Source organism: Spermophilus citellus (assembly GCF_964194105.1).
Source record: "Spermophilus citellus genome assembly, chromosome: 2".
Taxonomy (NCBI): Eukaryota; Metazoa; Chordata; class Mammalia; order Rodentia; family Sciuridae; genus Spermophilus; species Spermophilus citellus.
In genome coordinates this window covers 50696038-50709087 of record NC_138183.1, presented here as the reverse complement: position 1 = coordinate 50709087, position 13050 = coordinate 50696038, and the positions used below count along the sequence as shown (strand labels likewise).

Sequence of the window (13050 nt, the reverse complement as noted above, 5' to 3'; positions counted from 1 at the left end):
TTTTCCTGTCAACTCAGTGGTGTCACTTTTAGACATGTTGATGTTAAGAGGAAATGAATGGAGGTATCGATATGATGAAAGACAAGCATGAAAACAACTTCCTAAATGCACTGTGGAAGTTGTTGATTATTTTTTACTGATTTTTTAAAAATATAAATACCAGTGGAATGCATTACAATGCTTATTACACATATACAGCACAACTTTTCATATCTCTGGTTTTATAAAGTATGTTGACACCAGTTCGTGTCTTCATTCATGTACTTTGGATAATGATGTCTATCACATCCCACCACCATCCTTGTTAATCCCCTGCCGACCTCCCTTTCCCTCCCACCCTTCTGCCCTATCTAGAATTCATCTAATTCCCCCGTGCTCCCCCTTCTGACCCCGATATGCATCAGCCTCCTTATATCAGGAAAAACATTGGGCATTTGTTTTCTTGGCATTGGCTAACTTCATTTAGCCTCATCTTCTCCAATGCCATCCATTTACCTGCAAATGCCATGACTTTATTCTCTTTTATTGCTGAGTAAAATTGCAGTGTATATATGTGCCCCATTTTTTTTATACATTCTTCCCCTGAAGGGCATCTAGGTTGGCTCCACAGTTTAGCTATTGTGAATTGTGCTGCTATAAACATCCATGTGGCTCTGTCCCTGTAGTATGTTGATTTTAAGTCCTTTGGGTATAGACTAAGCAGTGGGATAACTGGGTCAAATGGTGGTTCCATTCCCAGATTTTCAAGGAATCTCCATACTGCTTTCCACATTGGCAGCACCAATTTGCTGTCCCACCAGTAGTGGATGAGAGTAACTTTTCCCCCACATCCTTGCCTACACTTATTGTCTTCATAATAGCTGCCATTCTGACTGGAATGGGATGATATCTTAGAGTAGTTTTGATTTGCATTTCTCTAATTGCTAGAGATGATGAAAATTTTTTCATATATTTGTTGATTGATTGTATATCCTCTTGTGAGAAGTGTCTGTTCAGGTCTTTGGCCCATTTGTTGATTTGTTCATTTGTTTGTTTGTTTCTTTTTTTTTTTTTGAGCTTTTCTGTTTGAGTTCTTTATATACCCTAGACGTTAGTGCTCTATCTGATGTGTGAAGGGTGAATATTTGCTCCCATGATATAGGCTCTCTGTTCACCTCACTGTTTTTTTTTTTTTTTTTTTAAGAAACATTTTAGTTGGATTCTATCCCATTTGTTGATTCTTGGTTTTACTTCTTGCACTATTGCGGTCTTTTTATGGAAGTTGGGGCCTGATCCCACATGATGAAGTAGGGCCTACTTTTTCTTCTATTAGATGCAGAGTCTCGGGTTTAATTCCTAGGTCCTCGGTCCACTTTGAGTTGAGTTTTGTGCATGGTGAGTGATAGATTTTTAATTTCATTTTGTGACATGTGGATATCCAGGTTTACCAGCACCGTTTTTCGAAGAGGCTATCTTTTCTCCGGTGCATATTTTTGGCGCCTTTGTCTAATATAAGATAACTGAAGTTATGTGGGTTAGACTCCGTGTCCTCTATTCTGTACCATTGGTCTACAGATCTATTTCGGTGCCAATACCATGAGGTTTTAGTCACTATTGCTGGGTAGTATAGTTGTAGGTCTGGAATGGTAATGCCACCAGCTTCACTCTTCTTGCTAAGGATTGCTTTGGCTATGCTGGGTCTCTTGTTTTTCCAGATGAATTTTATGATGGCTTTTTCTCTTTCTATGAGGAAGGCCATTGGGATTTTGATTGGAATTGCATCAAATCTCTACAGTGCTTTTGGTAGTATGGTCATTTGGACAATATTAATTCTGCCTATCCAAGAACAAGGTAGATCTTTCCATCTTCTAAGGTCTTCTTTAATTTCTTTCCTCAGCATGTTGTAGTTTTCATTGCAGAGGTCTCTACCTCTTTTGTTAAATTTATTCCTAAGAATTTTTTTGAGGCTCTTTATAAATGGAGTGCTTTTCCTAGTTTCACTTTCAGCGGATTTGTCACTGATGTACAGAAATGCCATTGATTTATGGGGGTTGATTTTATATCCTGCCACTTTGCTGAATTCATTTACTAGTTCTAGAAGTTTCCTGGTGGAGCTTTTTAGATCTTCTAGGTATAGAATCATATAGTCAGCAAACAGTGCTAATTTTAGTTCTTCTTTTCCTGTACATATCCCTTTAATTTCTAGTTGCTCTAGCCACTGTTTCAAGAACTATGTTAAACAGAAGTGGTGAAAGAGGGCATCCCTGTCTTTTTCCGGTTTTTAGAGGGAATGCCTTTAATTTTTCAACATTGAGAATGATGTTGGCCTGAGGCTTTTTGTAGATAGCCTTTAGGATGTGGAGATATGCTCCTGTTATCCTTAGTTTTTCTAGTGGTTGGAACTTGTAAAGGTGCTGTATTTTGTCGAATGCTTTTTCTACATGATCATATGATTCTTATCTTTGAGTCTATTGCTGTGATGAATTCCATTTATTGATTTCCCTATGTTGAACCAACCGTGCATCCCTGGGATAAATCCCACTTGATCATGGTGCACAATGTTTTGGATATGTTTTTGTCATCGGTTTGCCAGGATGGTATTGAGAATTTTTGCATCTAGCTTCATTAGAGATATTGGTCTGACGTTTTCTTTCTTTGATGTGTCTTTGCCTGGTACTGGGATCAGGGTGTTATTGGCCTCATAGAATGGGTTTGGAAGTGCTGCCTCTGTTTCTATTTCCTGAAATAAATTGTAGAGTATTGGTATTAGTTCTTCTTTAAAGGTCCTGTAGAACTCAGCTGTGTAACTATCCAGTCCTGGGCTTTTCTTGGTTGGTCAGCTTCTGATGGTGTCTTCTGTTTTACCCCTTGATATTGGTCTGTTTAAGTTGTGTATATCTTCCTGATTCAATCTGGGCAAATCATATGACTTAAGAAACTGTTTGATGCCTTCCATGTCTTCTATTATATTGGAGTATGAGTTTTCAAAACAATTTCTAATTTTCCTCTGTAATTCTGTAGTGTCCCTTGTGAGATGACCTTTTTCATCACATATGCAGGTAATTGGAATTTTTTGCTGTCTTTCACTTCATTAGCTTATCTAAGGGTCTGCCAACTTTATTTGTTTTTTCAAAGACCCACCTTTTTGTTTCCTCAACTTTTTCAATTCTTTCTTTGGTTTGGGTTGCCTTGATTTCAGCTCCAATTTTAATTATTTCTTGCCTTCTACTGCTTTTTCTGCTGATTTTTTCTTTGCTTCTAGCGCTTTGAGATGTAGTGGGAGGTCATTTATGGAGTCCTACTGGAAGACTGAGGCCCTGAGCCCTGTGCGGAGTTCACGGTGCTGGTGATTTCTGCAGAAACCAGCTGTCTAGGGGTGCTCTTGCGCTCTCTGAGATGCAGTATTCCAACTAGGTGAGATCGGGGTCAGGGTGCAACTCAGGATGCTGCCTCCCTCTGGCCCGCCATCTTGGAATCCCCAGGAAGCTGTTTCTTCAACCTCAAACTGAAACACAAAATCAACAATGATTGCTTTTAAAGTGAAAGCAAAGAAAAATAAATTTTAGTCAGTGATCAGCCGGATACATTTAACTTTGTTCCTATGTCTGTATGTTGGTATTTAGATTTTTTAAAAAAAAATCATTCTCAAAATATGTATAATAATTTTATTTAAACAAAATAGATGAATTTCTCACAAGTTATATGTGCTTGCATGCATACCAATGCCTTAGGCAGGAGACTCAGTTCCCAAGTGCAAAGAACTCTCTGCCTTTTTCCTTGATCCAATATCTAGTGATTTTTCTCAGATTGGTCTGAATTCATTCCAAATACGGGATATTTTCTTAAAGTCCAGAGGTGGAAGACCCTGCTATTAGAAGGATGAAAGAGAAAATGGCAGTATAAATATGTATTTTAAAAGATAAATTGGCTTAGAATAGGAATTGATGCATTTTTGGAAGACATGCAATGAAACACCTCAATGCTTTGGGAAAGTGGAGGACATTTGTGATCTTGGTGGTAGCTTGTTGGGTAGCACTAATCAGCAGAAACCACATTGTCATAGTTCTAAATGGAACAACAGAAGGCAGTTAATAATCTCATATCAAAAATAATTCTGACAGTGTGTATTCTGAGACAGAGAGAAAAATGTAAAGTGTGACCTTTGAGTGCTTAACATACTTCAAACATTATGACCTCTAGCTTTTTTCTTCCCTCCTGAGAATTCCTCTTTGAATTGTCTCTTTGTTCTAATGATTATATTTGGAAAGTAGGGTGATTAAAGGAAAACCAATGTCAATCTCTTTTGGCAGACTTAGGGCTCCCTTACTAAATTGATGTTTTTGTTATCCTTCAAGAATTTATAAATACGGGTGCCACTGGGTCCATTTACACGACAGTGTTCATGAAACTAAAAGATGAAAGCAAAGCTTCAGGGTTCAATAACATGTTGAGGGACCAAGCCAAAGTTTCCCAGGATCTGAAGGGTACTGCTGCCTCAGTAATAAGGCACAGAGAAGGCATGGTCCTGTGTAGTGTAACAGGTGAATGTCACAGAGCTATGGAAGAGTCAGAGAGTATTCTTGAGAATGGAGCTATGGGATCAGAAAAGTGAAAAGTGAGCCAGTCATGGGTCCATAATATCCAACCTGAAAGATCCCACCACACATCTGGCCTCTAGATCCTGCAGCACTTCTCTGAGACTTTCTGTTTTCCAAGTTCAACATGACAGCATATCATGATAAGTATATAATTCAGTATGATCAATGACTTCTCAGACCACTCATCCATACATTTTCCGAGGAGCATCTGGAAACCATATATTTCTATCAAATATGAAGATAGCCCAAGATTCTGATTCAAGGATTGTGGTTTTGAAATCCATTTTCCTTGATTTGTCAGCTGGTTTCTATATTTCCTTCAGCAGTTGAAATTCAGGTGTTACAGTTGTTTATAACTAATTGTTAGGTTATAAGTTAAATCACAGAAATGTATTTGTTCATGCTGATGCTACCTGGTTCCTTGTGCACGAAGTTTCAGTACCTTCAAATTCAATAAAAAGTCTCAAAAGTTGTAAACCCACGAGAAATTGGAGAACTCGTCTGTGGAATCAATTGCAAAAGAGGTCATCCTGAAAATATTGTTGACTTCATTTCTTCTAAAGCTAGGACAGAAAAAGGATATAACATTTTTCTTTCAGTATGAATAAAAATTTAACTCATTTTATTTAATGCTTTAGTGAAAAAAACGAGATACACACACACACACACATACACACACACATATACACATACATAGATAAAAACACATTTTAACTGCAGTTGCACACAATACCTTTATTTTATTTATTTATTTTATGTGGTGCTGAGGAATGAACCCAATGCCTTGCATTTGCCAGGTGAGCGCTCTCTTGCTGAGCCACAACGCCAGCCCCCAAACCGATTTTTCACTAAAGAACTGGTGATAAGAATATGATTATAACACGCCTTACTTACGTTTTCAAATTTCTTCAAGGCCATCCCATTGAAAACTAAATCGCTGAAAATTACTAAAAGCATCCCTGGAGAGGCGCTGTCTCCCTCCTGGGGCTCTAGGGAAAGGGCGCTCTCCAGCTCCCCTGCAGGGGTCCACAATTCTGGTCCTTCCTGGTCCGCAGAACTGTCTCCATCTCTCCCCTTCTCCAAGTGCTGCGGGCACTTCTCCAAACACACGTAATCTCTATAGTCACAATCCAAAAGACGTCTAGTCCTGAAAACGCTGAAAAAATGTTTAGTCAAAGAAAAAACAAAATCCCCTTCCGCTGACACACACTTCACCCCAGAGGGAAATCCCCAAGAGTAGAGCAATATTGAGAATGGGTAACATTTGCACTTGCACCCCAGAAAGATCTTCGTCCCCAAAGTGCGGGTAAAGTGTCCACCTAACTTCCGACAGAGAGAGCCTTGTAGAGTATTTAAGGGGCAGCAAGTTGACAGGCAAGCCAGGGTGTTTCCTTCCAACTACAGAGGGCAACTGGAAACTGAAAACCCCAAACATCTCCCAATCACGGGCGGGCGAAGGAGGCAGAAAAGCCTGACGCTGCCTCTTGTGCACTTTCGGTGCATAGCGGTGCCTAAGCGCCGCCCAGAGGCTGGAAAGTGCATTACTGAAACTGAAGTCGTCCAGATCTATCACCCACATTTACAAAAAAATCTTTGCAGGTATGAATGAATCTTAGGCACTAGGGTGGTTTCTGGTACTCCAAAACTCTACCCTTCCTGGAAACAAAAATATTCCCTTTCAAATCCTTAGAGCAAGGGTATTGTTTATAATGTAATGATAAATGAACTGAACAATTATTAGAGAAATCTAAAATTCAAGAATACAAAATTAGTCATCAGTCATCAATTAGGATGAAGAATTTTACTAGGATTTCTGCCAGGATTTCTGTGTGATGTAGCACAACCCACTGAAACTCTGCAACCCACAGTTTTCTTACAAATATGATGGGTTCAAAATATTGGAAGCTTTGTGAACACTGAACAAACACTTGCATTTCAAATGGCACAATATTTTATTGACTGATGATTTGAAATTAGGAAGATATTTTCTGAGTTTTGTTTTTCTCTCTTTCTGTTTCTTTTTTTAATCCAAGGACTGAACCCCACATCTGAGCAGGAACAGATGAAGGTTTTATCATGAGATTGGAGTCATTCAGTCATACTCTCAGGCTCCATTTCTTTTCCAAACATTTACTTTTTGGTTGTAGTTGGGCACAATAGCTTTTTATTTATTTGTTTGTTTGTTTGTTTGTTTGTTTATTTATTTATTTATTTTTATGTGGTGATGAGGATCCAGCCCAGGGCCTCACACCTGCTAGGCGAGTGCTCTACCACTGAGGCATAACCCCAGCCCTCGCAGGCTCCATTTCTAATTCTGTTTCACTTGCTGTTCCTGCCCTATCTTCAGATACTTCCAAATGTCTTACACGAGTTAAAGTCATGTCAATAATTTTGTAAAATGCACAACAAAATTGAGCTACTGTAGAGATTAAAAATTATTTTTTTATATTATTTTAATAATTTTCTCATATGATGCAAAGTACTAAAAATCATTGCAAAGAAAACAATCTAACATTATTTCATCCTTTTAAGAAAGGTTTTATAATCGCATTGAAGGATCAGATTATCTCAGTTTTATAATATATTTTGAAAATTTAGAGTCACTGTAATTTGACATATCACAATTAACTTCAAGTGAATGAAGTCATTACAAATCCAGATATAAAGATCATTTAAATTTCAAAAATTTAAAGTGTAATTTAGCTTAAATATTGTCATTCATAACTATATTGAATAAAAACATAAGTTCATAATTTTGATAGAGAGAGAGATACGCTACCTATACAGATATGAAGGATAAATATCCTAAGTGAAATTTAATGACATTTTTAATAAGAAATAAATTTGTAAAAAGGCTCTGATAGGTAAGGGTAACATTGGAAGTGGAGGCAATAATGAAAACTAGAATGGTTTAGAAACATTGCTGAAAACCAAAGTAGAGAATGTATAAAGGAAAGCAAAAACAGAAGGCACTGGCATTCATAAAATCGCACTACTGTGTTCTCTCTTTTAGGTATCCACACAAAGCAAGGTCTTCAGAGACCCTGGAGCAAGGACTGAGCATCAGCCATCTCAGACAGCCCAGCAGCATCTGCAAGATCCCCAATGGCCTTGCCCTTGGCTTTCCTGCTGGCCCTAGTGGTGCTCAGCTGCAAGAACACCTGCTCTCTGGGCTGTGACCTGCCTCAGATACACAATCTGCGTCTTGAAACTTCTGAGAAAAATGAGGAGGGGGCACTGAGTCTCCTGAAAAAAATGAGGAGAATTCCCACTTCCTTCTGCGTGAACGACACAGAGGACTTTGCCTTCCCCCAGAAGCTGTTGGAGGGTGAGAAGGTGCCTAGGGCTCAAGCTGTTGCTGCCCTCCTGGAGATGACCCACCAGATCTTGGACCTTTTTCGCACCCAGGAGGCCTTTGCTACTTGGGACAAGACCCTCCTGGACACCTTCCTCAGTGGCCTCGATCAACAGCATGAGGACCTGAAAGCCTGTGTGACCCACCAGGTGAGGCGGGAAAAAGCTCTCGGAATAACTGTTAAAAAATACTTCCGCAGGATCACTGTTTACCTGAAGGAGAAGGAATACCTGCCTTGTGCCTGGGAGTTCGTCAGAACAGAAATCATGAAATTCGTCCTTTCTTCACCTAAGTTATATGAAAGATTGAGGAGCATGAAACGAGACCTGGTCCAGCAGGGAAATGCTTCTCACTGAAGAACACACCTTACCACACTCCCACAAGTTCTGCCATTTCAAAGACTCTCATGGTTCCTTGTGACAAGAATTCACTCCATTCCTTGTATGTGTTCAGTCAATGATGCGTTTCTATAGGCACCAGTCCCTTACCTCCCTGCAGATGTATTTATCTATTTAAATATTCATTTAATTAACTAATCATAAGATAATTTATTTTGTTCCTATTCTATGTATATATTTAGAGTATGATGAATAAAACAAAGCATTTTTATACAGTCAATTTAGTTTGCTTTCTTCATTGCATATTTTACTGTAGAAACTTCTTTAGTTTTGAAACACCTTTATATTCTTGGACATGGATGAGGGGTGCGGTAAATACATTTTTTATTCTTTCCCAATTTTAACTTGAGAAGCAAAATTGAAATTTTAGTTGTAAATGATGATTTCTATGATGAGTTCTCATTTCATGCACATCTTTATTTTTTGCATTTTCCTGTCAACTCAGTGGTGTCACTTTTAGACATGTTGATGTCAAGAGGAAATGAATGGAGGTATCGATATGATGAAAGACAAGCATGAAAACAACTTCCTAAATGCATTGTGGAAGTTGTTGATTATTTTTTACTGATTTTTTAAAAATATAAATACCAGCGGAATGCATTACAATGCTTATTACACATATACAGCACAACTTTTCATATCTCTGGTTTTATAAAGTATGTTGACACCAGTTCGTGTCTTCATTCATGTACTTTGGATAATGATGTCTATCACATCCCACCACCATCCTTGTTAATCCCCTGCCGACCTCCCTTTCCCTCCCACCCTTCTGCCCTATCTAGAATTCATCTAATTCCCCCGTGCTCCCCCTTCTGACCCCGATATGCATCAGCCTCCTTATATCAGGAAAAACATTGGGCATTTGTTTTCTTGGCATTGGCTAACTTCATTTAGCCTCATCTTCTCCAATGCCATCCATTTACCTGCAAATGCCATGACTTTATTCTCTTTTATTGCTGAGTAAAATTGCAGTGTATATATGTGCCCCATTTTTTTTATACATTCTTCCCCTGAAGGGCATCTAGGTTGGCTCCACAGTTTAGCTATTGTGAATTGTGCTGCTATAAACATCCATGTGGCTCTGTCCCTGTAGTATGTTGATTTTAAGTCCTTTGGGTATAGACTAAGCAGTGGGATAACTGGGTCAAATGGTGGTTCCATTCCCAGATTTTCAAGGAATCTCCATACTGCTTTCCACATTGGCAGCACCAATTTGCTGTCCCACCAGTAGTGGATGAGAGTAACTTTTCCCCCACATCCTTGCCTACACTTATTGTCTTCATAATAGCTGCCATTCTGACTGGAATGGGATGATATCTTAGAGTAGTTTTGATTTGCATTTCTCTAATTGCTAGAGATGATGAAAATTTTTTCATATATTTGTTGATTGATTGTATATCCTCTTGTGAGAAGTGTCTGTTCAGGTCTTTGGCCCATTTGTTGATTTGTTCATTTGTTTGTTTGTTTCTTTTTTTTTTTTTTGAGCTTTTCTGTTTGAGTTCTTTATATACCCTAGACGTTAGTGCTCTATCTGATGTGTGAAGGGTGAATATTTGCTCCCATGATATAGGCTCTCTGTTCACCTCACTGTTTTTTTTTTTTTTTTTAAGAAACATTTTAGTTGGATTCTATCCCATTTGTTGATTCTTGGTTTTACTTCTTGCACTATTGCGGTCTTTTTATGGAAGTTGGGGCCTGATCCCACATGATGAAGTAGGGCCTACTTTTTCTTCTATTAGATGCAGAGTCTCGGGTTTAATTCCTAGGTCCTCGGTCCACTTTGAGTTGAGTTTTGTGCATGGTGAGTGATAGATTTTTAATTTCATTTTGTGACATGTGGATATCCAGGTTTCCCAGCACCATTTTTCGAAGAGGCTATCTTTTCTCCAGTGCCTATTTTTGGTGCCTTTGTCTAATATAAGATAACTGAAGTTATGTGGGTTAGACTCCGTGTCCTCTATTCTGTACCATTGGTCTACAGATCTATTTCGGTGCCAATACCATGAGGTTTTAGTCACTATTGCTGGGTAGTATAGTTGTAGGTCTGGAATGGTAATGCCACCAGCTTCACTCTTCTTGCTAAGGATTGCTTTGGCTATGCTGGGTCTCTTGTTTTTCCAGATGAATTTTATGATGGCTTTTTCTCTTTCTATGAGGAAGGCCATTGGGATTTTGATTGGAATTGCATCAAATCTCTACAGTGCTTTTGGTAGTATGGTCATTTGGACAATATTAATTCTGCCTATCCAAGAACAAGGTAGATCTTTCCATCTTCTAAGGTCTTCTTTAATTTCTTTCCTTAGCATGTTGTAGTTTTCATTGCAGAGGTCTCTACCTCTTTTGTTAAATTTATTCCTAAGAATTTTTTTGAGGCTCTTTATAAATGGAGTGCTTTTCCTAGTTTCACTTTCAGCGGATTTGTCACTGATGTACAGAAATGCCATTGATTTATGGGGGTTGATTTTATATCCTGCCACTTTGCTGAATTCATTTACTAGTTCTAGAAGTTTCCTGGTGGAGCTTTTTAGATCTTCTAGGTATAGAATCATATAGTCAGCAAATAGTGCTAATTCTAGTTCTTCTTTTCCTATACATATCCCTTTAATTTCTATTTGCTCTAGCCACTGTTTCAAGAACTATGTTAAACAGAAGTGGTGAAAGAGGGCATCCCTGTCTTGTTCCGGTTTTTAGAGGGAATGCCTTTAATTTTTCAACATTGAGAATGATGTTGGCTTGAGGCTTTTTGTAGATAGCCTTTAGGATGTGGAGATATGTTCCTGTTATCCTTAGTTTTTCTAGTGGTTGGAACTTGTAAAGGTGCTGTATTTTGTCGAATGCTTTTTCTGCATGATCATATGATTCTTATCTTTGAGTCTATTGCTGTGATGAATTCCATTTATTGATTTCCCTATGTGGAACCAACCGTGCACCCCTGGGATAAATCCCACTTGATCATGATGCACAATCTTTTGGATATGTTTTTGTCATCGGTTTGCCAGGATGGTATTGAGAATTTTTGCATCTAGGTTTATTAGAGATATTGGTCTGAAGTTTTCTTTCTTTGATGTGTCTTTGCCTGGTACTGGGATCAGGGTGATATTGGCCTCATAGGATGGGTTTGGAAGTGCTGCCTCTGTTTCTATTTCCTGAAATAAATTGTAGAGTATTGGTATTAGTTCTTCTTTAAAGGTCCTGTAGAACTCGGCTGTGTAACTATCCAGTCCTGGGCTTTTCTTGGTTGGTCAGCTTCTGAAGGTGTCTTCTGTTTCATCCCTTGATATTGGTCTGTTTAAATGGTGTATATCTTCTTGATTCAATCTGGGCAAATCGGATGACTTAAGAAAGTGCTTGATGCCCTTCATGTCTTCTATTTTATTGGAGTATGAGTTTTCAAAACAATTTCTAATTATCCTCCGTATTTTTGTAGTGAGTGTTGTGATATTACCTTTTTCATCACTTATGCTGGTAATTTGAGTTTTCTCTGTCCTTCTCTCTTTTAGCTTAGTTAAGGGTCTGTCAATTTTATTTATTTTTTCAAAAAACCAACTTCTTGTTTTGTCATTTTTTTCAATTGTTTATTTTGTTTTGATTTCATTGATTTCAGCTCTAACTTTAATTATTTATTTCCTTCTACTGCTTTTGCTGCTGATTTGTTCTTTTCTTCTAGAGCTTTTTGATGTAATGTGAGGTCATTTATGGAGTCCTACTTGAATGCTGAGGCTCTGAGCCCTGTTTGTGTGTGTGTGTGTGAGGGGGGAGTGTCACAGCGCTAGTGATTTTTGCATAAATCATCTGTCTAGGGCTGCTTTTTCACTCTCTGAGATGCAGTATTTTAACTAGGTGAGATCTGGGTCAGGGTGTGACTCAGGATGGTGCCTCCCACTGGCCTGAAATCTTGGAATCCCCTTCTTAACCTCAACTGAAGCACAAAATTAACAATGAATACTTTTAAAATGAATGCAAAGGTAAATAAATTTTGGTCAATGATCAGCCTGATATATTTAACTTTGTTCTTATGTTTTATGTTGGTATTTAGATTTTTATAGAAAAAGTCATTCTCAATTCATTTTTAAGAATTTTATTTAAAAAAATAGATGAATTTCTCCCAAGTTATATGTGTTTTTTTGTGCATAGCAATGCCTTGGGTAGGAGATACAGTTCCCAAGAAAAAAACTCTCTGCCTTTTTTCTTGAACCAATATCAAGTGATCTTCTCAGATTGGTCTGAATTCATTCAAAATATGGGATATTTTCTTAAAGTCCAGAGGTGGAAGACCCTGCTATTAGAAGAATGAACAAGAAAATGGCTGTGTAAGTATGTATTTTAAGAAGTAAATTTGCTTAGAATATGAATTGATGCATTTTTCGAAGTCATGGAATTTAACATCTATATTCATTTAGGAAAAGTGGAGAACAAATGTGATCTTATTGGTAGCTTGTTGGGTAACACTAATCAGCAGAAACCACATTATCATATATCTAAGAGGAACAACAGAAAGCAGTTAATAATCCAATATAATAAATAATTCTGACTGTGTATTCTGAGACAGAGAGAAAAATGTAAGTTGTGATCTCACAAACAGCATAGGTTGTTTTTCCTAGACAGTTTTCACTCTTTGATATCTATTTGTGTCCAAACAGATTTCATGCATTGGTGCTCAGACAATTCCTACTAATGCTTAATATTGCATTAATTTTAAATCATATATATAATTGCAACA

General features: G+C 37.9%; 1 protein-coding gene across 1 annotated transcript; it reads left to right on the top strand.

The window, feature by feature from the left end:
* Positions 1-7682: 7682 nt before the first annotated feature.
* Positions 7683-8288, top strand: LOC308642571 (interferon alpha-5-like; the record flags this gene model as incomplete). The annotated part of the gene is made up of 1 exon (XM_081281700.1): positions 7683-8288. One exon carries the CDS (start codon positions 7683-7685, stop codon positions 8286-8288), a length of 606 nt encoding a protein of 201 aa, XP_081137826.1.
* Between the last annotated feature and the right edge of the window lie 4762 nt (positions 8289-13050).